The sequence below is a fragment of the Falco punctatus genome (assembly GCF_963210335.1).
Source record: "Falco punctatus genome assembly, chromosome: 7".
In the NCBI taxonomy this organism is placed as follows: domain Eukaryota; kingdom Metazoa; phylum Chordata; class Aves; order Falconiformes; family Falconidae; genus Falco; species Falco punctatus.
In genome coordinates this window covers 31871958-31897201 of record NC_137587.1, presented here as the reverse complement: position 1 = coordinate 31897201, position 25244 = coordinate 31871958, and the positions used below count along the sequence as shown (strand labels likewise).

General features: G+C 46.8%; 1 protein-coding gene across 1 annotated transcript; it reads right to left on the bottom strand.

Annotated features, from left to right (window-relative positions):
• Positions 1 to 1494: 1494 nt before the first annotated feature.
• Positions 1495 to 11799, bottom strand: FAM181A (family with sequence similarity 181 member A). Its single transcript, XM_080396274.1, has one exon. The coding sequence runs from the start codon at positions 3634 to 3636 to the stop codon at positions 2767 to 2769; it is 870 nt and encodes a 289-aa protein (XP_080252400.1). The 5' UTR covers positions 3637 to 11799; the 3' UTR covers positions 1495 to 2766.
• Between the last annotated feature and the right edge of the window lie 13445 nt (positions 11800 to 25244).

Here is a 25244-nt window from a genome sequence, read left to right as displayed (position 1 = left end):
GAGAGGAGAAAGAGTTGCTATTCTTTGTAACTTTGGAAAGTCTCACACATCCCCATTCAGTGATTTTGAATATACTTAACAATTGTTTTCTGGTCATTTGTGTTTTACTTCACTGCTGCTCCAGTTCAGAACCTCAGCAAGAGCCACTGCCTGCCCTGGGCTGGGGAGGGAAGTTCCATGTAACAAAGGATTTTAAGGATTTTAAAAAGTAACATCAGTTTAAATCTGAGGGCAAATGCATAAGTATCTGTGTGCCAGAGGTAATTTGAAATGGTCTGGTTCAATCCTTCATCATAACTTAAAAACATGCTATTCTACTACAAGGAAAATGTACAGCAATATACATTCAAATATGAAGCAGTTAAAAAGAAGAAAAAGAAAACAAAGAATTTAATATCGAAAAAAGTAGAAACTTGATTTTAACTCTCTTCTTTCTCTGGATTTCTTCAGAAACAAAATTTCTACAGAGGCTGTCCACTTTGCCAAGTATTTTAATTTCGATAGAAATTCATACTCTGGTGTGATACACAGCATTTTCAAATTTCCTTTCTGAACTCATGCAGGAACACTTGCCCATGGCAATCATGGCAATACCTGGGCTTCGTTCCACAACCTGCTCTGGTCACCCAGATGGAAATCCAGACCTATGCCAAGGACGCTGCTCTGCATTGACAGCACTGAGACAGAGTTCAGCATCTGGTTTCAACTGGATTACAACAGTGACACAGAGCTATTGTTGTGAGAAAACATCCCTATTTCTATGTAAAAAATTCCTTGCCTGCAGCTTTGCAAATTAAGAGCCATAGCTCTCCTCCCAGTAACTTACACAGGGGTGCTGCCTCTGGTTTCTGTTCATCAGCTTGTGGAGGGGGACAGAGTCTTCCCATGGACTTCCCTCCCACCCCCCTCAAAAAAAAAAAAAAAAAAAAAAAAAGACAAAACCGGAAAGACATCTTAGTACATTCATATCTTCATTTCTGGATCAAGAGCTAACGTGATGTCTTTAACCCTTAGATCAGCTTTTTATCAGCTTGCATGTAGTTGGCAGGTACGTGCTACCAAAGCCAATTCCTGCTCTCTCTCCTATAGGCATAGTCCATACAGGCTTGATACATGTTTTAAGTGCTGGTAGCAGGGAGAAAACAATGAAAGCAATCTCCATTTCTGATTTTGATCTGCTGGACTAACACATTACAGCTGTTGTTTCCATAAAAAGTAAACATTGGCGGGATATATTGTGAGGTTTGGGGAAAGAATGAGCTACCTGTAGCCTGAAAGTAGTTTATGTCCTAATGAAAGTTGCAACTTGGTTATATAAGACCAAGCCCCATCAAAAGATGCAAAATGATACTCTACAACTGCTTAAGATGATAATTCTTACTGCAGTGCGCTCAAAAGAAGTGTTGCCTGTTTTTCCCCTTGTGGAGATACCAAGAGTCATAGGGAGCTACACTAACCAGAGACCAAGCTGATCAAGGCCACTTTTTATTGAATCCTTGGAGAACTTCTTGTTAGCTTCAGCAAGAGCAGCTTCAGGCCCTGGGAGATCACAGGCATCCGTTCTCTGGCCCCTTCCCCCCCATTAATACACTTCTCTTGACCTCAGTGATTTACTCCAGTATAACTGAATAGATATACATGCCTGCAATATTAAACCTTTCAGATCTCATGTTCTGTGCCTTAGCACCACTGCCTCCATGGGCATAAGAAAAATCTAACTCAGAAAAATCCCGTTAACTTTTCTAACACTAATTTGTTAAAATAATTGGGAAAACACCAGGCAAATAATTTGCAGACAGGTCTTGTGATCGTATCTTAAAATCAGGCAAAATAAAAGATGCATGTGAGCCAGAAATCAAGGCAGGCTATTCCATGCAGTTTTTTCGTCTATCATATTTTATGGTTTTGTATTCAACAAATACAATTTCTCATTTGTTCCGTTGAATGCGAACAGTTCCTAATGTGGAAATTCGTGCTGCTTCCATTTGCACCAGCTTAGTGCTAGGTAATTTTCCAGAGAAATAATTTGCAGTTTACATCACTCTGAATAGGCAGAGGTTTCAGCCCCCATATCTGCCCACCAGCTGCAAATCAAACTTGTGTCTACCCAGTGGGGCAAAAATAAACAGACTGCATTTGCAGAATCACCAAAATAAAATTACCTCTTTTCTTCCCTTAATTTTTTCTTTTAATTCTCTCACTATTTACATACAAGAAGAGCTTAAATCAATTCACAAAGTGTGATTCCTACATTAAATACTGTCCTTCCAGTCTCTTGCATGCAAAAGGAAGTGACCTGAATATCTTGACTTCTCTGGAATTACTTTAAAGTACAAAAACTCTTTGAATGGGTTTAATTCATTTCATTTTGCTGCTGCTGCCGCAGGGCAACCCCGGAAAGATGTTCCCACATGGAGGAGGTCTCCTAGGTGTTACAAGTGCGGCTATGAATGGCCCGCAGCCCCGCTCGCCACAGCTCAGACAATGCCTGTCGATGAAAGAGCCCTGGTTTGCCTCATGCTCCGTGCCACCAGCTTCGTAAGGCTTATTCCCAATTTACACGTGTACCAAGGGGAGAGTCGAGCCCAAGTAGCTTCCCAACAGTTACTAATTCGCTCCAGCCCGCCCACGAGGAAGAGGGTGCGATTGCTGACCTCCTTCCCACTGCTGCTCCACGCTGTCAGCAGCTCACGCCTGGTGCCCAACCGGGCATTTCAATGCACTCTCAGGAGCTGTTGTGTTCAGCGTGACTCTGACACCCCCTGGCTAAAGATAGCCAAAAACATTGAAGATTGGTGGGGGGACGGCGGGCTTGGTGGGGATGGGTTTCAAAACCACAGGCCTATAGAGTTTCTGCCCTGTGCCCTCGGCCTCCTTGCAGAAGGGCGGCACCTCCGCTGGCAGCGCGGCCGCACTCTTCCTCCACAGCCCCAGCCCTGGAAAGGGCGACGGGGGCAGAGCGCTGGGGGGCTGGTACACCCCCAGCCCAGGGCAGGGGAAGGGGCAGCAGGTCCAGGCACCCACCCGACCCGAGAGGACCTCGGCAGGGTCCTTCTCCCCAGCGTGTGGAGCAGGCTCAGGGGGGCTCTCTGGGCCAGCAGCATCCGGGCTCCGTTTGCTTTTCTTCCCCTCATAAGGAGGAGGGTCTCTGGGGGCTGGGACCCCCTCGGGGCCAGCAGGAAAGGCCCTGGCTGGCAGGCTCTGGGCTGGCCGCGGCTCTTCCCAGAAGGAAGCGGGGAGCTGTCGCTTCCTCATGGGCACCTGGTCCGGCCTGGTGGCCTCAGGGTTTTGCTCCTGCAAGACCCGTTCCCCGGCGAGGTTCTCCTCAGCCTCAGCAGTCTGTGGCACCTTCTCAGTGGCAGCTCCACCAGGGGGGCTGGGGTCAGGTGCCTCAGGCTGGGGGCCCCGGCCCCGGTCCTCTGCCCCCCTGCGCCAGCTGCACTCGGGGGGCTTGCTGGGGTGGCACCGTGGGATTCGGGAGTACTTCTGAGAAAACCGCTTGAGCTGCTTCTGCAAGTATTTTCTGTGGTCCACCGACCGGCGACAAGGAGCCGATTTATCCAGAGCCGCTTTGATGTCGCTGGAGGCCAGGTTGACAAAATTCAGTAGGGTTTTTACCTCACTGTCCGATGCCATCTCACTGGATGCACCACACGGAATTTCCCATTAAAAGTTTATAACCCGCCTTCAGTCAAACGCTGGCAAACCTGCGAAACACGACAGGCAGACTTAAGAGCGGGAAGACTTGGTTCAAATAGCACCCAGCAAATGGAGGGAGGCTGGGGGGACACGTCAAACTTCTCAGCCACGCAGACAAGTTGTCCATCAGCCCTCCTCCATGCCGGCAAACTCCCGCCACGTGCCCGCAGCCCACGGCCCCGCACCGCTGCCCCAGTGCACACCGGCACGGGGAGCGGCTCACCAGTGCCAGCCCAGCATCTAATCTTGTTAGATAGTGCTTACGTGGAAAGAAGCAGGGGCTGCCACTCCTGCCTCCCTGTAAGCAAGCGCGGACACTCACCCGGCGTGCGGCGGCTTTTCTCGCCGGTGCTGGCAGCTGCAGCGTTGCCGCGAAGAAGAGCCCCTTCCCCGCTAATCTCGTTAGGCAGGTTACACACCGCCAACCTCGGCGGAGGCGGCCAGGGCCTGCCAGTGTTTGGACGCAGTTTAGCAAGCACTTGAGCAAGCTGAATGAATATCGACTCCGGCGAGTTCGGGGCTCTCCCAGGCCAATCAGAAGCCACTTTGCCAAATACAAAGCATCCCAATCAGGCATCAGCCTCCCCTCCTCGCATTCTTTGCCATCACAAATTGTCACCATGGGGACAGCCACAGAAAGACAGCTAATAAATACAATCATTTCCCCACGATTTCTACCATTCTCCCTATCCTCTTCACCCCTACCGTGGCCTTTCTTTTTAAAATGACACAATCCAAAGTGAAAGTGCTGAGGATGAGTTAGGGAAGTTTAGACACCCTTTTCTCTGCACTCCCCAAAGCTATCTGGGGGCTGATACTAACCATGCTTCATTGGCACAGGACAATGTAATACGGGGGACCAGGCTAGCCTACTTTTAACCATTCCTCATCAGAGCCTTTTTTTTTTTTTTTTTTTTTTTTTTTTAAGGGGAGGATGATGTCAGAAAAAGGTAGGAAAGGAACAAATCTCTAAAGAGATGTGCAGATATCCATGGAAAGGGAGCTTGAGCGCTCAAGAATCTTGTCTTTATGTTTGCCCCCTCAATTGAGTTACACAAAAGCTGAATTACCCATTCAAACTACCCGGACAAAAGGATGGAGTTGGATAGTACTCTTGCATCTGTAGTCAAACAGTTAGAGACTTAAATCGAGTCGTCATGATGGAGAAAGAGTTAGACAAAGCCCATAGAATTGCCATCAGCAAACATTTTCCTGTGTCATATTAGTGGGTCTCCATGACTCCCCCTGGCCTGGGGACAATAGCACAAGTTTGCACACTCGACTACTGTCACCCTGCCAACGCTGGCAAGGAGCAGAAACAGGACAATCCTTTAAGGGGAAAGCATGCCCGCTGCAGGGAAGGTAAGAAGAGAGGGAAGAAAAGGCGTGTGAAATGCTAATTGAGCTGCTTCCTTTACTGATCCAGAGTTATGTGAGCCCTCCGCCTTCTCGCAGGCTTGTCCCTAAGGGGTGGCAATAACTTAATAGCGCAGTAAAAACAAGAGCTGGAGGAAGAGGAGAGCAGAAGGACTGCCCTCGTTGTGCATCGGCCACACCGATGACACAGAGCTGGCAGCAGCCTGTGTGCCAGCCCAGGACCCACTGCCTCCCACAGCTGGAGCAGTGCTGCTCCTGCTTTCCAGACTTCAGCACCCTGGGTCTGGGAAGAGTGGAGGGAGGCCCAGGACCTGTGCATCCACCTTCAGGAAGATGCTGCTAGCTCTGGATGGAACACAGCGTGCCCCAGGGGAAGCAGGGACAGAAGTCCAAGCCATTTTTCAAGCAAAATCTATCTTACTGATGTGAGGCACCAAAGGCCTGAGCACTGCGGGTTGAAATCAGCTACATTTTATGGTTATTTTACTGTATTTCTGTTACTCCAGTTTTCCTTGGAGGAGGCCAAGATCCAGACTGTGCCATTACACCAAGCTCGGGGCAGAGGTCTCAGGGACTACTCTTCAGTGTCCCTAAACTGATGCACCCAGTGTGGCCATCCCTATTCACATCATTTCTCCCAGTTTGGCCTGAGTGACACATGCTGGTGCTCAGACGCTTGTATTTCAGGTCTAGGGAGACTCCAGGGCCAGGACATCCTGCAGCAGAATGTGCAGCAGAGCCTTTGGCACCATGGTGGGCTGTAACACAGTTGCTGATTTGTCACCGCAGGTGTGCCTCTCTCTTCCCAGTTTCTTTTTCAGAAGCAGTTCACTCCCTGGGAGAGCTGGGGCAGGTAGCTCTGCCCGCACCCTCTGTCACCTACCTCATGCCAGCATGCAAATCTCTGTGCAATCTTATCCTTTCAGATCATTTGCAAGGGGCAGTTTCCAGTCACCTGCTTGAGCATCTATTGCGGCATGTGCTAGCCAGGGCCTGGCCGCTCTGTGACCTGACACAGATCCTTTTGTGCAGCTCAGGCTACAGGGAGAGGTTTTGCCTAGCTCATTGGAAGAGATGCACACCAAGGGATCGCATGTCTGCAGGAACAACCTGCCTCCTGTGCTTGAGCTTTTGAACCCAACCTGGACACCATGTTGCACAGTGCAATCTCCCAATAGAGCTAGTTGGTTGCCCAAAGGGGTGAGCAGGAGAGACAGGGTGACATGGGACAGGTACCTGGGAGCAAAGGATTGTCTCAGGATGTTAATGAACTGTGTCCTCAGCGGCCTAGGAAACTCATGCCTTGTATTATGAGACTTTATATTCAATCATAGGGGCTCAGGACTTCTGGGCTGTGCTCTGAGACTGAGGGCTAGTGGGTGCGTTAGATTGAAGAGGGTGGATATGGCTTGCCTGCTTATCAGAGGATAAGGGACACACAGCACCCCTCTAACACACCCATTGCAGAAACCATCTCCAAGCCCCCAGACTCCAGTCGTGCCCGTCCCCTCCTGGAAGTATGCTTGCCCGGGATGTGGCTCCCTGGGCACCACGTGGCAGCGGCAGAGGGGCTCCCCATGCCTCCCTGCACCCCCTGCTCCGGCATCCTGTTCCCCTGCAGCTGGGTAACGGTGGGGAGCCTAAGGGGAATGAACTGGCAAGCAGGATTTAAAAACCAGAGCAATCCACCCTTTCAAGGTCAGACTCAGGTTGAGCTGCACAGGGTTTTCTCTAAGAGGCCACCGGAGCCCTTTTGTTCCTCGCTGCTCTTGCCATGTTCATCCCAATGTACATGTGAAAGGAACAATTAACAATAGGGCACTCCTCTCCAAGGATCCAATGCACTTTGAAGTGTCCACCAACCAAAGGCTCAAGAATGATACATCATTTTCCACTGTGAACGTGTCAAACTAGTACAGCAATTGAAAAAATGTCTCCACATGCCTTCCCAGCATGCAGACAGGGACCAGCTGGAGAGCCACTTCATATCCGACATGTCACCCCCTGACAGCTGTCTTCTTGGGAACTTTTGGTATGCAAAGCTTCTAACTCCTTTTTTTAAGTAAAGCACAAGAATAAATTCATATCACTTCAAAGTTGCAGCCAGGCTTCTCCTACACACGCAGTATTTCCTTCAAGACTGAATAAAGAGAAAGAAAATATTTTCTTACACAATAATACCTGCAAAGTGTTTTTAAAGTGTCACTCATTGTAAGCGATGTCAGGCTTTAGCCACTTCTACATCAAAATCTCCCACAGCTTATTTCCAAGCTGAGGGGCCCTTTCAGCAAACATATTCCAGCATCAGGCCAGCCTGGACCGTGCAAGCAGACCCAGTAACAGCAACGCACACCATTAGCTGGGTTGGGAATCCCTCCGCTGGAAGTGCTTTGAGCAATTCAAATAGCATGAACACCCAAATCACTGCTGTTATTTTAATGCCCTGTAAAGCAAAGAGCAGTTCAGTGAACAGCTGAGTGCTACAGAGATGATATAGAAGTCACTGTTTTGACACTAAATTTACTCAAAATTATTTTTCCTCCCCTAAAACAGAGCTTTTTCTCTCTCCTAGCCTGAGAAACAGATGTTGTCATAGGGTTCACCCCACTGTCAGGATAAAAGCTGCATAAGGCATAGTACACTTTCTGGACAGGCCTGGACTGAAATCAGCTCTTGGTGGTTTCTTGCCCTCCAGGTCTGGGATGGCTGTTTGAGGTATGTGTCTGTACGGCAAGCACTGTTATCTGCATCTCTTCCCTATGGGTGTTAAAACTAGGTAATCTCCATTCATTTAAAAAAAAACCCACAAAACCTTTCAGATTTTTACTTGCAAAATAAGACTTCTTAAAAATGGTCAAAAGTTTTTCTTTTAAAATTCTCTACAGATTTTGCTTGTTTGTGTTGAGAGAAGAGGCGAGGCTAGGCAAGGTGAGGAGACGAGGAGAGGAGAGGAGAGGAGAGGAGAGGAGAGGAGAGGAGAGGAGAGGAGAGGAGAGGAGAGGAGAGGAGAGGAAAAAAGCAAATTTCCATTGTTTTGTGGAAAAATTCAGCTATTTTTCCCCATTTGGGTCACAATCCTAAGACTCCTTGTTGAGCTTAATGAATGTGCACTTTGAAGCAAAGAGAAAATGGAGCTCTAACTGTTTTAAAACGTAAGAAAATAAGCTAGGAAATTCCCAGATGGGCCACCTGTGAATCATCCATTTACTCTGTCCATTAAGGGCAGATAAAAGCAAAGATATTTCAGTTGCATGCTATCTTTTCATTCACCTGCTGTTTCCTAAGCCTGTGCTCTGCCTTCACACCCAGAAAAAGAGAGAGCAAGAGTTTTGAGGAGAGCCAGGAGCCTGAGGGGAAGTGATGATGGCTCATGGTGAAACCAGAAGTATTGGCTTGGAGAGAAGCGTTGGGATGGAGGAAGACCACTAAAGCTTTTCCTCAGGGGTCCTGATTTTAGTTTTCTTGTTGACAGTGACTGAAGTGGAAGGATGTAAATGATGTGCTTATAGCATAAAAATCAAAGATGTTATTTAACATCATACTGCAAGAATTGTGTGACCTTAAGAGTGAATGCAATGGGAGAAGAAAGGATTTTAGTAACTCTGAGTCATATGCCTCAGGCACTGACAGTAGGAAACTGTCTGAAAATTTCTGCCATGAGGAAAGATGTCACTCTCTGGAAATGAGAAGGCAAAACAGGTCCTAGGATAAAACTTAATAGCCCCCCATCCTGTCTGACCTTCAAACATGGGGCACTGCTGGTGTTCAGGCATCCAAACAGGTTGCCTTCTGGATTCAGCCTGATCCCAGCCTGTGATGTGAGCCTGCCCATCCCAGGACCTGCAGGTTCATTTGAAAGAGAAAGAAACCCCTATGTTACCTCCATAAATATTTCTGAGGATGAAATCGATCTGTGAGAAAAGTGTGGGCAAAGCTAGCATCCTGGTTCTTAGTCCAAGGACGCAAAGGTCATCTGGGACAGGCAAATGGTGACAATGGTTGCAGGTCTGTCATCCCTTCCACCATTCCCCAAGTGATGTCTGACAATGTGTGCACAGTGGCACAGCCAAAGCCCTTGGCACCCCTTCCCACACTCCAGCACACAGGAGCTGCAGACAGCAGCAGGGGCATCTAACCCTGGCACTGATCCTCACACAGCCTGGCCCTGCCCTGGAGCTGAGTCCTCTAAGCTCAGGGAGGGAAGAAGGAGGGAGAATATGGGATTTTTTCATGGATTCATGCTGTGCAGTCATCCCCTTTGCTCTCCCTCCTCATCTCCTTGTTGAAGCCAACACCTCTTTGCCAGGAGAAGAGCAACCTGGCACTCCCCCCAGATGAAGCTTTGACTCTTCCCACCCCTCTCTTTTCATTCCCCTCTTGACAGTCTGCTTTGACCTGAGTGACATCCTCTCTTTGCTTTCAGTCCCAGATTTTCTGCACTTGGGGACAGACTTTGAGCAGGCACTAAGTGTTGAGGCTGCGCAGAGGCAGCGAGGGGGGCCACGGCTGCCCCACAGCCTGCCATTCAGGCAGATGGTGGAGGGGCTGATATGAATAGCTCCTGTCAGTCTCATAGAGCGAACTTTACAATTGTGCTACGTGTTGGACTGCACGTGACTAATGCCATTCTTCTGCAGGCTGCAGGCAGGACACAGCTGCTTCTTTAAGGAAAATTTTGTTTTTCTGGTCACAATAAAACACCCATGGCAATATTGTATCCATTTATCCAATATTACACTCCATAATCAGACATGATCAAAGCCCATCCTGCCTTTCACCACGTCCCTTTCTGGTAAATCAGATAACGTTTAAAAATGAGCCTGGCCCTGGTTTGGTCCTGCTGGAGGTTTAAATCCTGCCTCCCCACACAGCAGGTATGCACTGAGAAGCAGCAGCAGGGCCAAATATAGGTTTCTTTAAATAATTCTGGAGTAATTAAGTATTTCAAGATCAGTGATGAATTCAGTGACAAACCCTACATGGACCTTCTGCTGAGAAATAGTGCTGCAAAAAGGATTAAAAATATACAGACACGGTTATAAGCATGTGAAAAGGTGAAGCCCTTCTCTTAAAAGCTGCCAAAAGAGAAATGCACAGTGAGCTCTGGACAGGGGCTGAGTCTGGATCTTGAGCCTATGGTACAGAAGAGCCATGCCAGACCAGAAGGGTAGTGCTCCTCCTGCCCATGATTAGGTCAGACTCGCAGCCCTGTTCCCTGCTCCACTCTCTTGGACGAGGTTTCTCCACACTGGTGTGGTTCACTGCAGTGAAACCAATGCCAGACCCTCCAGCTCAGGTGAAGCCAGAGACACAGCCCTGTCACTCTTGCACCTACATTTCCTTACCAGGGGACATGCCCCTGACCCACAGCCCGGCTGGGGTTTCACCTGCAGCTGGGCAGCCCTTGGTTGTGGGGCGATGTTGCGGGCGGCCCCCAGGCAATGCAGCGGTCTGCCCAGGAGGCTGCAGGTGGGCAGCTGTCCAGCAAGGCACCAGAGTGTGGTTAGACCCCTAATATTTCCTTGCGCCTGCCTCTCTCGTTGCACTTCCAGACACAGCCTCTGCCCACCAGCGCTGCTGAAATGCCCTGCGGAGTGTGGAGCAGGCCAAGAGCTTTGGTTTGGCTGGTTGTGGCGAGCATCACCCACAGACCTGTGGGTGCATCAGCTCAGTACAGGCCGAGCTTTGCTTAAAGTGCCTTTGCCATCCCCTCTGAGGCTGAGCCAGGTGTTGTCTGAGCAAGAAGGGTATCTTTGATCTCCTTTCCCTCCTCGCATTAATGGGCCACAGAGGCTGTAATATACTGTGTTTCTGTGGCATTGCAGTCCCAGCTCAGACTGCATCATTGCCCTTGGACCCACACTTGTTTGAGGTACTTCATACATAACATCGATATAGAGAATAAAAACTAACTCTAGCTACTATTTTAGTTTCTCTCTGTTGAGAAACAAAGTTAGAATTTTGGTCATTATTGTCAAACCAAAACGGTGACAAGAAATAGCTGATGAACTACACCCTTCTTGGATCAGGTCTTCAAACTCTCCTGGTAGTTTACAATATGGGAGCTACCAGGGAGCTCTTCCAGCCCCAAGTGTCCCTTCCAGAGGGATGCTAGGATGAAGACTCAGTGTCCAGCCTATATCTGGGCTGAATTAGCCATGCAGAAGCCCTAGGAAAAACTCTAGAGAGACCTTTTAATCTTCTCTGTGCTGTCGATTGTCTTGGCTCATAGCACTATCCATAGTTCAGGGAATTTGGCCACCTTTGGCAGCTGTTTCCCGAGGAAGTAGCACCAGCCTGAGTTCAGTGTCATCCCTCCATCTGGATTTTGGAAAAGACTTTCTCTAAAGTTGTCCTTATGTTACAAAGGAGTGTGGAAGGGTGGCAAGGGCTGCAGCTGCTGATCAGGCTCACCCCAGGAACCACTAGAAGGGTCCCTGGAAGGTGAGTCCTGGGAAACATGAACAGCATGCTGCACTTGCCAAGCGACCTGGGAACAAGGAGCCTTGCCGGGCCTGCTTTTCTGCAAGGTGGGTAGATGGAGAAGCTTCCCCAGAAGAGGCAATGGTTATCATATGGACCGGAGAAAGAGTCGTTTCTCTGCAGTGTGGTCTGCTGCCATCTTCAGTGCCCTTACAGTGCCCAAACACGCACCTTTGTGCCCAGCACCTCGGGGCTAAGGCGCTATGCCAGGGTCTGCCCCTCAGCGTGACACGTTTGATGCACAGGTACGTGGCCAGCAGCTGGGGAAAACGCCTGTCCGTGCAGCCTCCGCTCCAGGGAACGGCCGTGCGCTCTCTCAGGGGTGCCCTGATGTGCAGCCCAGGACGGAAGAGCGCTCGTGTCCAGATGAACCGGCTCCGGGGGAGGCAGGATCGTGGCGTTTCGGGAAGAGAAGGTGGGCACGGGCTCCCGAGCCGCTGGCACAGCGGGATGCGCACGCCGCGGTGCCACGGCGGGAGCGGGCGGGAGGCTGCGGGAGCGGGCGGTCCCAGCCCGGGCTGTGGCGCGCCGCTGCCGCTAGAGGGCGCTGCGGGAGCCCGGCGGCGCGGGGCTGCCAGCGGGGTCGCGCCTTGCCGGGCTGGGGCCGGGGCGGCAGCGGGCGGGGCACGGTGGCGCTGCGGCCGGGAAGGCCAGCGCCGGGGGTTAATTGTTATTTATAACTGACCCGGTGCGGGAAAGGTCCCTTACGCTCTTTTCACCTTCTACACCGCGGTGCCGGAGCGTCCCTGCACGGTGCTGCTGCTCACGGGCTGCGCGGGAGGAGAAGGCGCCGCAGGCAGCCCTGAGCCTCGGTGTGCGGGGGGCCCCGCACCGCGGAAAGCTTCACAGATGCCCGGGCAAAACCCTCAAAGCCTCAAAGCTCCCTCTGGTCAATGGTGCCTGAGTGTGCTCAGCACCTTCCAGGTGCTCAAGGCCAGCTGTTTGGGACCAATCCTGCATTCATAAAGCATTAGGGAGAGTTTCAGAGGAAAAGGCAGTACATCTTGCAGTGAAGAAATGAAACGAATCACAAAGCCAATATTAAGTGAAGCATCAGTGATCAGAATGAGTCTCTGCTGGAGCTCGGGTGTTCTGGGCTCAGTACTCCCACTGAAGCCAAATTTGAGGTGGGTGTGAATTCCCACATGTGCCAAACCAAGTTCCCTTATGAGGTTTCCATTAAAAACACAAGAGCTGGGTATTTGGAGCAGATTAGCACTCAGCTTGTTTGGGATATCACAGTGTTTGTTTCCACTGGGATGCTATACATGGGTGTTGATGGGAGGCAGCGGGGTTTGGTATGTGCTGGTGCAGAACGTAAAGGACTTAGGACAGGAGGCAAATATGCTAAAGTGGGAAAAAAAATAGATTGCTTATTGGCCCTAACACAGTTTCTTCAATGATCTTTTGCAAAGAGAATGCTTTATGACAAATAGCAATAAGAATATATCATCCAATTTGGGTGGTCGCACCAATTTTTGCAAGACTGATGCCAAGTCTATCATTTGTCATCTTTTCTTTCCGCCCCCAGTGGATCTGGTAGATCAGGAAGTCTGTCACTGTTGCACGAGTTCGATCTGTATGAATCTGCCAGGCATGTGCAGAGCTCCACATGAAAGGCAGTGGTATTGGGGAGCCTGGTCTGATCCATCATAGGGACCACAGAAATCAATCCAGATAGATGATGCTTTAAAGTAGCACCTTACTCACAAAATTCTATGATCAGTGTCTCATGGTGAATAAGAGGTATTTGTAGCTATTTCGAACAGTAGCTTAAATATCTATCACTTGCAGTGTGATTTGCACTTCAGCAATGAAATCTTATAGGCTTTTATATCTGGGGAACTTTTATATCTGAGGAGGCTTTTATACCTAAAATACTTTGTCGGAATTTGTATTATTTTCTTCATGAAGTATATTGTGGAGCCAGGCTGCAAGGACAGCAGAGTGGTACAAGGAATACTTTGGCTCAACCTTGACGATCCTTAACTTAGTGATTGCTGTTTGTTCTAGCACAGAGGAATGACACAAAGTAAACCAGAAAAGAACAGTGGCTTACTGGCTTGTCAGCCTGACTGAAGCAAAGATCTGCATCTGCTTATCAGAGAAAGATCTGTAGATCATGATGCTGCCTGCACTGAAAGTAAATGGGAGAAGGAAGGTTAAAAATGCAGCTTGCTGTCCTTCTAGGAGTCTCCTTCCCACCTACAAGAAAAGGTACAACCATACCGGTCTGTTGCTATAGATCACAGTTCAGGGGAACTCATGAGCACAAGCTTATGTGCAACACTACAGGTGTCAACACAGACTTACTCAGATGGACCCTACTAAATTAACATTTGATTAGCAGCAGCCAGTTCCCCCTACCCCTCTTTTTTGGACAATAGTTCTCAGAAAGACATCATTCCACTGTGTTACATGCTCAACAATGCTAAACCCCAGCACTCTGGGTTTACAATGTGATATATTTAAAACAGTTCTCCAGTTGTAACTGATAGAACTTAAATTTTGGATGCTGAAGAAGTCCCCAGGCTGGCGATGGTGGATAAATCACACTCAAAGAGCTTAACCTGGGTGTACAGGGCCCTTCTTTTAGGGACTAGTTTTGCTGGAAGATGCAAAAGGTCGACATTTTCTGATAAACAAGTTATTACACCTGCATTATTCCCAAAGTTGGAGCTTTGATGGTGAGGTGGAACATCTTTGATCACAGAAGCACAGACAGCCTCTGGGAAGTAGATCTTCTTAGACAAATTGACCTGGATCAAACCATGAGGACAAGATGGCATTCAACTAAGTGCTAAAAGAGCTCAAATATGAAATTGCTGAGTTGCAAAAGCAGAGCTTACAGCAGCCTCCACCCCAAGGAACAAAGGCGGGTAATATGACTAACAGAATAGATGAAGAAAGATTTCTTGTGGACTGGAGGCAGATTTACCAGAGGAGTACCCCAAGGGCTTATGCTGGAATTGGTACTGTTCACATCTCTGTATGTGGCATGTCAAAGCCAGTGAATACTGGCAAAGTTTGCAGATGATACAAAATTATTCATAATAATCAAAGCTAAAGCTGACTGTTGCAGAAGGAGCTTATAATATCAACTGACAGTGAAGTGCCAGATGAAATTCAATATTGACAAGTGCAAAGTAAGGCACTTAGGGAAAAAATAACTCTACTTATACATCTACAGTGATGGGCTCTATCTAGCAACACTCAAGAAAAATCTTGGGTAACTGAAACTAAGGTATGACGTTTGTTTCTGAAAACCACACTTAATGCCCTGCAACACTCAAAAGGCAAATGGGATAGTAGGAGTTGCTGAATGAGACAACACAATAAAATACAACAGAAAACAGTATTACAGCACCAAGCTAATAACTTTTTGGAAAATATAGAACATGTAGCAAAGATGATCAGAGTTTTGGAACAGTTTCTTTTTAAGGAAAGGCTAAATTAGACCTTTTCAGCTTGGAAAGAAAAGTACCTGAGGGGACTTGATATAAATGTATGAAAACATGAATGACATAGAGAAGGTAAAGAGAACACAAGGTTAATTTGTGTTTTTCCAATGCAAGAATTAGGGGTAACAATTGAATTAGTAGGTCTAAACCATAAGGAAGGAATTTTCTGCATGATGCATTAAACCATGGAACTTGTTGCCAAGTATAGATGAGTTTAAAAAAGACTTAGAGAAAGTCATATAGGACCATTATTCAGCTGTAAAATCCACCTTCAACTTGGAGCTCAGGGACTCCTGAAACTGTTGATTGTCAAAAGCCAGAAGAGGGTATCAGGTGCAGATCACTGTGCATTTCTCTTGTCCTTGTGTCCTTCCTTAAATAGCCACATAAACTGTCATCTGATGTGGGATACTGGACTACAGAGACTTTTCATCTCATTCACTAGAGCATTTTTTATCTGAAGGAATGGGAAAATACATCTCGGGTATGATTGTGCAGTCAAGACAAGGAAAGGGTGTACTAGAACCATGTGAAAAACAAAGTCCCATTTCCTTCCATCTACTATTTACAAGTTTGTTTGGGGCTATTCTGCATTCATAGCAATTTTGTTTTGATGCTTATAAAAGGAAGTCTGCAACTCGGAAAGATTTACTTATGATGCTTTTTTAGAAGAAATATGAGGTTGCTCTAAGGGGAGCTAACATAATTCCAAGTGTCATCTATCATGAAAAAATATGGGGTTTTTTTGAGAAGATTTTGTTTCGGTTGTTTTATTATCGTGTCAGTCACAGCATCTTTTCTTACACCAGAATATACAGTACTGAGCCCATCAAAACAAAAGCCCCCATCCAGTTCTGAAAACAGCCACAGACGTGCTTATCTGTGAAGCCTCTCTCCAGCATGGCTGGAAGTCAGGATGGCCATACATTTCTGTACACACGAATGTGCATGTACTTGTAGATTTGAGGCCCAGGAGAAAATCCAAGTCAGAGAGAAATATAGAGAAAATTACATTCTTTCTTGTTGCTGGTTTGCAGACCCCATCAAGGGTTCAGATACACTGGTATCACAGTGTCTGCATCCAGGGCTGACTATGGGTCTAAGGCATAAACAAAGTAGGCTGTTGTTGAGGGCAATACACAGCTGGCAGCAGCCAGATGTGGGCCTGGTGGTAGGAGCAGCCAAGCTCCATGTTCATGGGGCAGCACAAATTCAATTTTGCTCAAGTTGCTGCTGAGATTCAAGCTGCTCTGCCTGGTTTGCAAACACAGGGGAGCCATGCTCCCACTGGAGCTGAAAAACACTGAGATGGGGCTGTTCCTGCTGTCCCATTTTATTCACACAGATCTCATGACCGCCTTTGAGGACATGTTTGATACATAGCCAAAAGCCAAAGATTTTGAGATTTCCCAGGAGTGAGACAAATACCCATACTCAGCCACAAGAGCCTTCAGATACTGCAATGAAGTGTTTGGTAGGAAAACTTTGGTTGCTTTTTGCTCCAAACAGCTCAGCTTTGATAAATGCAGCAGGATTGATCTGCGCTGTGTGTCCCTTTACTGAGTTATGAAGTATAATCCTCCCTGGAACAGAACATTTACATTCCACTGACCTAGTTGAAAAAATGCATTAATTTTAATTTATGTAAAATTCTCCCAATAGAAGAGTGAGAGGAGAGAGGCAATGTCTTATTTGCAGTCCTTGCCTGCTTGGAGCTAGAAGTGAAGTCCAACTTTTTAATCAGGATTTTTGAAAATGCTGAAGCATTTCAATGGGTGACTTGTTCATGTAAATCCAGATGCAGCTTTATTACCTTACCTCCCATTTTAGCTCACGGGATCACAAATAAAAAATGTGCCATCAACCTGTCTCCTCCACTGAGGGGTGCCTCTCCTCCTCTGGGGACCCTGGGGCGGTGGGGCACTGGGGGCAGTTTAACACAAGAGAGAGAGCAAAGGCTTCACCCAGACACCTCATTTCAACTCCCGCTGTTGCACACCTCTGTGGAGGCCGATCCCATAGCTAGGGAATTGGGGAACTTTGTTGTTGAGGGAGGAGGTTAATGGTGCACCTTCCTGCATCAGTGGACCTGAAGAGCCCAGAGAGCCGGTTAGCCCTCAGCCCAGCCCCAGTGCTGCTGTGCCTACAAAGGAAAAATGGCCAGTAACGCCTGTGAGACTTGGCTGTGTAGCCCAAAGTTTGGCTGTAGCATCACTTCATCTGCCTCAGTGAGTCAAACACCACAGGTACATTTACAAAAGGGACGGAGCAGAGGGTGGTTTTGTATTGCTTCAGCATGAAAAAACAGATGGAAAGATGTCTCATGTTACTATTCTCTCTAGTAAGAATTACTTGCAGGGCCTCAGTGTTGTTCCTACTCCAGCCAGCCAGCCCTGTTCCCACATGGGAGGTTGTCAGAGCAAGGAGGTAGCAGAAGCCATAGTTATTTGCTCAGCAGGCTCTTTGGCTGCTACCAACGTCACTGTAGCCAGTGCGAAATAAAGCCAATTCAGGAGCTTTTAGTACCAAAATGGCCTAGGATCAGGGGAGCACAATGACATCCAAGTCATCTTTTTCTTAACTCCTGCATAAAGAGTAAATTCGAGGCAGGTGAGTGTGGGGTCCTTTCTCTACCCCTGGAGGCTCGGGCCCAGCCTGCCTTACTTGTGCTGGCAAAAAAAAAAGAAGTAAAAATAGGAAAGAGGAAAAAAAAAAGTAAAAATAGAGGTATCTGTGTACAACAACCATGTAATTCCTACATCTCCGTATCATGTAGTACCCCTGCTGTTCACAGTCCTACATGTCTCTCTGGTTCAAAATCATCTCTGTTATAACTCCAGGAATGAGAAAAACTTCCCTTGCAGGGGCAAGTAAGCATCTGTGTCTAATGAAGATATTGCAGGGATGAATTTGATTGCTGATGTGTAAGGGCAAGAGCCACTGTGCTTTCAGGAGGCCGCTGCTCACCTGACACGATATTTTTTCTTGGTTGCTGGTATCTTTAGCTTACAGTAAAGCTCATTTCAGATGGAAAGTACTGTAGATGTTTTCCTCATTACCAATGGAAATGCAATGGTGTGTTCTCAGTAAGGCTCTAAATGTGCTTATCTCCAGCTGTTTAAAGACATGTTTGCATTGCTGAAGAAGGGCAATCCCTACGCTAGACTGCAGCTGCTCAGAGAGATATAGTATCGTAAAATGCAGACAGTGATTTGTGACAATGGAGACATTTTTATTTTTCCCAGCCAAAAAGCAGTCATTTTGCACTCTACCTTATGCAACATTAAAAAGCTATTATGAAAAGTAACCTTTCCCTATTTTCTAATAAATGAATACCAGGAACATCAGGGGTACAGTATCAGGCAGGTATAAATAATTAAGGGCAAGGAAAGCAGGAGGAATATTGTCCACAAAAAGAAGAACCCCGTCAACACCTAGAACATTTCCAAAGATTTATTTGGTAATGAAACCAGCAATATTCATTTCAAACATTAGAACCCAATTGTCAGCTTTTCAGGCCTAGAGAACTTACAAGCTGTCAGATCTCCTTCCAAACACACTCATCCCCTCACAGACCTGTCTTTTTCTGCAGCTGGACTTTGGCAGAGTCTTAAAACAAATGTTTCAAGGGAGAGGAATGATTATGCAATGACTTTCACTAAAGAGAGAGAAAAGAGAAATAAGTAATATCAATGAAATAATGTGCATTTCTCTGTACTGTTTAAGACTTGAGAACTCTGGCAGAACAGAGGGAATTTTATCAGCCATTCTTCCAGGTATGGAAGTGTTGAGAAGAGACAAGAGTTATTCCCTAGCATGAGTAGCCAAGGCTTGGTAAAAGCAGTCTGCCGGTTAAGATATTCTTTCAGCAGAATCTATATTTTCCATGGAATTTCTCATGTTCTTCACAAATTTGATTTACTCAAGAGTTTTTAAGGATTTGGTATTATTAACCTAGTTTGTTTTCAGAATCAACAACATGTTAAAGACAATGATTCTGCAATGTCGCTCTATGGGCAAAGCTGACAAGAGGTTTTCTGACAAAGAAGATTGTTCCAAGATTTTGAACAACCTGGTATTTTGTGCAATCTAGCAGCCATTGCATCCAGATACTTGCAAAGAAAAGCAGCACAGATATGTGAGTGTCCCACCTCTGTCACCACACAGGATTGCTTCAGCTAGGGGTGGCCCACCATGCCAATACCTTGGAGTAGACCCTCTGTGCAGGGTCTCCACCAGTGCAAGCAACTCAGCGGACCAAACTGGAGATGCTGCTAAATGTGTTTTGAGGGAAGAAGCAATAGATATATCAAGAGTCTGGCAAGGCTTAGGCTATCAGCTGAATTGGCCTGGTGTGATCCCAGAACATCTGGGAACAAAACTGCCTCTGAATAATTTTTGTTGTTTAACTTTTGTGTGCCACCTTTAGGACAGGCTTGGTTGAATACTACCAAGGATTTCTGGCATGGTAGCCTTGGTGGCTTGGTGCAGATACATTAGCCTCTTCCTTCTCTTCTTGCTACTACTTTAGTTCATATTTATGCAGACATACTGGTCAGAAACTCCTTGAAACTAAGATAAAGCTCTTTTTCTTTCTAAGAAGTAGTCATTAATTATCCAGTTATGATTCCCTGGACCATTTAGGTAACTCAGGTTCCAACTAATTGATAATTCATTTTACATCAGTTCAGCTGTGTCACATTGTGTCATTTTTGTTTCTTGATTGGGTGAATGAAACCTTTAAAATGGGATGTAGCAAGTAATGAATACCCTGTTCATACAGTAGAGTAATTCTTGTTTTTGTGTGTGACTGACTACACAAACAAGATTACATCCAGGCCAGTGCAGCCAGCCACCACGGGTTGAATGCAGCACGCCAGCTGCACAGGGAATAAGTGGAGTTTGAAAACATCATTGTAGACCTGGTCCAAATGCTCTGAATGGAACATCCCCCTTCTACAAAGCTTTTGTAGGAAAAAAATTAACTGGCCCTACCAAATGATCAGCTCTATTATCTGTTAGGGTTTTTTATTCAACGGTGACTTTCTAAAACCTTTAAACACTTGCTGTCACTACTGAACTGAGTTGAATTTTGTTATGTGAATGCTGTTCCCAGGAATAGCTGTTACCAAAAAATTAATTAAAATAAAGGAAAACATAGTAAAACAATTTTAAATTGAACAATTGAAAATTGAACAAATTCAGAAGGATTTTTTTTTTCTAAAATTGCTTTTTGTATTTTAATGCACAAGCATGCCCACCAACTCAGCATTATTTTTGCAACTCAGGTGCACAGAAGCCTTAACATACCAGGATCTCATTGTCCGTTGCTTCAGACTTCTGTACAGGCTGAGCTTCAGTCATGAAAATATATTTCTCCAACAATTATGAAGTAGGAGGGTGGAATTTTCCAGAAATATCGCAAAAAGTAACTAGTGTATGGATCAGGAACATGGACGAAACCAGCAGTGCTTGGGGGTTTCCACAAATATTTACAAACACTGCTTGCAGAGTGCAGGCAGCCCTAATCACCAGTACAAAAGCCATATCAGCCTGGTGTTTAGCAACTGTGGTGAGCATTAAGAGCCTGAATGCTTGTTGGCTCTGGAGAGATTGCTTGGTAGTGGGAATATTGATTTGCAGGCAGAAGATTTAGATAATCCATTTTCAGGAAGGCTTGTAGAAAAAATAAGTTCTGATTGCTGTGTATTTGACATGAAAGCAGGCTGCACCTTGTTTAGTTGCATCTGCAGTTTAGACGTCAGAAGCTGAAGAGCTTTTCCTTAAAAACTGCCATTTGCCAGACTTCACGCTGTTCTGCTTCAGGCACATGGAGGCAAGGCAAAAGGGTATAGAAATCAATTTTATCAGTGCAACTGATACGGTTGGAAAAAGCAGGTAAGCTTTTGAACACACAGATGATTCTTTAGGTCTGGAACAGGCATCAACCTTCAAGTGAAGTTTAACTTAGTTATGGTAATCGATTAAACAACAGTGCAAAGGCTGGTTGGTACGCATGGAGCAGGTGAACGGAGCAAGAGGAGGTATGATGAAGTCCTGTGGCCCAGGAAGAAATAGCTGATCCCAGAGGAGCTTTGTGAGAGGAAGACAGGAGATAATTCTATACCACAAAACTGATGTCTTTGCTGAGTTGGTAATACCTAAGAAGCAGCAGAACTGTGATATTTATTTTTTTTAGGTAGGTGAGCTAACCTGTTGAGCACACATTATCTGCTGTTGACAAGGAAAATGGAACAGATCCTTCACAGTGTTATATCAAGCATATTATATTAAGTGCATCTGGTCAATGAAACACATCCAGGCTGTCTGACATGTCTCTCAAATGCTGAGATGTTTATTGAGAACAAGATTGTGGGGCAGAATGAAGACCAGTGGGAATATATGTGGCTAATATTGATTCGATTAGGAGCTTGCTGTAAAGCTAAACACAACAAGCTTCCAGTGAGTTCAGCTGCCTGTCTCTGTGTCCCAGGCCCTTCAGTGTTTCTATTAACAAGTGTCTTGTAACTTGGGGTGAGCTGCTAAAAAGGCTGCTCTGGGTTAGGGCTCCAGGTCCCTCCTCCTAATCCTCCTCTGCTCTCCTGTGCCAGTATTGCTTTCTCCATGGGTCCTTCTTCTCTTTGTATTTTCTTCTGTCATAGACTGATATTATTTCTATCATGGTCTTGCTAGCGGCTCTTGTTTAGCAGTAGAATAAAGTAGGATCTCTCACCCATGTTTATCTTGCTAATGGGAATTATCTGAATAGAAAATGAGCACAAGCAACACTCATTTACCATGAAAAAAAGCAAGCTGGAAAGCATCAGAGAGATGCAATGAATGAACTCCTCTTGCTAATGGCTGACTGGCCTTGTTATTCATACAGATATAATAATGTTAAGCTTCTCTATTAAGTCAGCAGACCGGGACTACTGGTTACACTTCATTTCTAAGAAACAGGGTCATTTTTCAATTACATTATAATTCATGGTGTCTTTAAGGGCCTGGAAAATGCAAGAAGTTCAAGAACATCTCACTGAGGATGCTGCAAAGTTTCACTAAAACAAAAAACTCCGTACAGAAAAACCACATTTGTTGGATTGTGATTCACTTTCTCCCTATTCCAAGATGAAGGAAAGAAAGTGATTACACCTATGCAGATGGGGAACCAAAGTTCATAACAGATAAAGCTGAAGGTAAGCGAAGATCATCTTGACGACATGACTAAAGTCTGCTTAAGACCCTCTGCCAGAGCCCTCCACAACTAAGTTACCTGGGTGTGCTCAGCAGTCGCATACTGGTGTGCAGCTGCAGTTTTGGAGTGCCTGGTGAGATGAAGTGAAAGGTGTTAGAACATCTTTATCTCTTCCTCTTGCCCCTGTGCTGGTGGTGCAAGCACTGGGTTCACTTTCAGTCCCTACCTATTGCTGGGCATAGACTGGCTGGAGTTCTTCCTGGGGCTGATGGCCATGCAGGGAGAGCAGGGCAGCAGCACCCTCATGTCTCTCAGGTTTCTGGGTGTGCTGGGAAATAGCGTTACCCCAAGGATGCTCTTGGACAATGATGAAAGAAAAATTCAGGCCATGCTGTTTGCATCTGAATCACTATACATACACACCGCACATACCTGAGCACCCAGCCTTGCCCGGGTCTCAGCAGCACTATTGCTTCCCCTGCTGCGCACACAGCTGCAGGGGGGCGGCTGTCACGTATAGCCTGTCCCACAAGGCCCGCTCAGGAAGGACGCAGAGTATTCTTCCCTCTCAGTGTCCTGGTTTCCATCTGTTCATTTTAGTGATGTTTTGACATCTAGGAACTGGGAGTCCCAGGGGATGCTGTATTATCTTGGCTGGAAATCTTGTGTGAAGGAGAGGGTTAATCATTGCCCAGGAAGGTGAAGCATGACAGCAGAGGGAACGGTTGGCTCCAACTTAAGCGACAAAGACAAATGTAATGGTGGTTGGCAGGAGAAGAGCATTTCCCTTGCCAGCACCCTCCCTTTGCCATTGCCTGGGGGCACCAGACCACACACAAGGCCTTGCTGGGCCTCCTCAGACCTCTTGGATACATGTATTCCTGGGGTGTCAAGGGATGCCCTCCTCCCACTGTTGCTGGCAGAGGAACCTGGCCCAGATCGTTGGAGCTACTGCCTTACTCTCATTTAATTTCAGTAGCAGTAGCTTCCCACATGCTTTTCGCTTTTTCTCACAGCTGAAACCCAGGCCACACTAAAATGCTGCAAACTCCTTAGGTGCCTTTGAGGTCTCAGCATCCAGGGCAACCCCCAGAAAAGACTTCTGCCTCTCCTGACCCTTGTGATACCAGTTCATCTCTCCTTCACGCCACAAAAGCTGCTGCCCTTTGGCTTTGCCCTTTGCCCATCCAGCTGCCCTTTGGCTGCTTTGGGGACCTTCGTTTGGCAGAGCTAAAACACTTGTAAAGGTGCCCTGGTCATGGGTTGCCATATTCTCAAACAGGAGATCCCTGTTGCTGTCTGGTGTTCGTGGGTTATCTGGTTCAAGCTCGCCTAAGGTAAAACACAAATAAAGTCATTGTTCACAGCCTCAAAGTACACAACAAATTCATTATTTTTGCAAAAGATGTAGAAGAAGATAAAGTTAATTACCTACCTGGTTTAGTTATGCTAATATTAACTCAAGAAGGTGTCTTTCTAGCTGTCTAGCTCTCAGCTGGACACAGGCTGCAGTGGCTCCAGCACTACACCCCAGACCCGGCCGCCGCAGACCCTGCCCAGCTCCCAGCCCATGCCCCGGCAGCCTGCTAGCCTTTGGGAGGGAAAAAGCGTTTGGGGCAGAGAAGCTGCTCACACTTCACACATCAGGAGCAGCTGTGTGAGATCAGTTCATCCTCATGAAATTCAGATCCCTGTAATGCTGCCAAGGTCAGGGAGACCTGCCTGGCTGCCTTGGGTTGAGCAAGGGACGGTCAGGCAGAGGAAAGCTGCCTCTGGGTACAGCTAAGGGCTGCATCTATTCTTCACAAGATACAAAGCAATACTAACAATAAAACTATTAGTATGTGAGCAAACAGTGTGTGCTTGCTCTTGCTGAGGAAGATCCACCTGTTTTTCTGCTCGTGAGGTCTCCTGCACGTGGCTGCACATCTGCTCCTCCAAGACTCGCAGTAGTCCCTTGGAGGTAAGAAGTGGCTTTTGCCTCCCAGCCAGGAAACAACAAAGATCTGTTCCCTAGTTCCCATGGGGATAAGCACTCTTCCAAGGGCCTATTAGAGGTGCTGAGAAACAGGGAATAAGTTCACTTGGAAACAGGGAATGACCCCATAGTGATAGAGGAAGAGTGAGCTCCAGTGGTTAAGCTGAGCTGCCCTGTGGAAGGTCCCAGCACTCAGCATCCAAGGAGCAGAAAACAACCATGTTTTCTCTAATTCCTTTTTTATAAGTCTCCTGAGTCCCACCCCAGTTGCACGAGTAGGCTTTATCCTTATGTTTACCTCTATCTTTCTTTCCAAGGCAGCCAAGTCCTTTCTAAAGCTGAAGCTGTCATTACTCCCCCGCAATGCAGGAGGAAGAGACTGAACTTTGAGAAACCATTGAACCAGCCACAAGTTTGAACTTGAAGCTGATCCAGCTGCACAGCTTGTCCATCAAGTACTTATTCTTTGCAAACATGCATCGCAAGTAGAAAAATTAAATATCTGCTCTACACTACTTGGGAGACCCAAGTGGTGGGTCTTCGTCAACCACTGGCTGCTGATCAAAGGCAGATCAATTTCTTTCTCACTCTTTCTCACTCATTTTGTATTGCTCCAGCGAGACAGCTCAGCTCCTGCCAGCACAGCAGTAGTGTTTTACTGCTCACATTGTGGGTAGGGACAGGGCCTGAGATATGTCCCTTATTCCCCCATCGCTTGGTCTTTCATCACCAGTGACTTGCACTGCACTGCAGACACAAGCACACCTTTTCCTGGTGTCCACCTCAGCGAGACTTACGGTAAGAGACCCAGGCGGTGGCGGCTGTTGGTCAGCCAGTGATCCGCTTTCATTTGGGTGTGTGTGGGCATCTACGATAACACTGAGCATCTCTGACACACTCGGAGAAAAGCACTGGCTGCAGAGGACAGCCAGCGACATTTTATCTCCCTGATTAGGAAGAAGCAGCCTTTTGAATTTGAGAGTGACTGATGTTCATGACCTTTTCCTCTTAGAAGTGAAGGACTGTCTTTAAAACATGCTCCGCCTGTGTC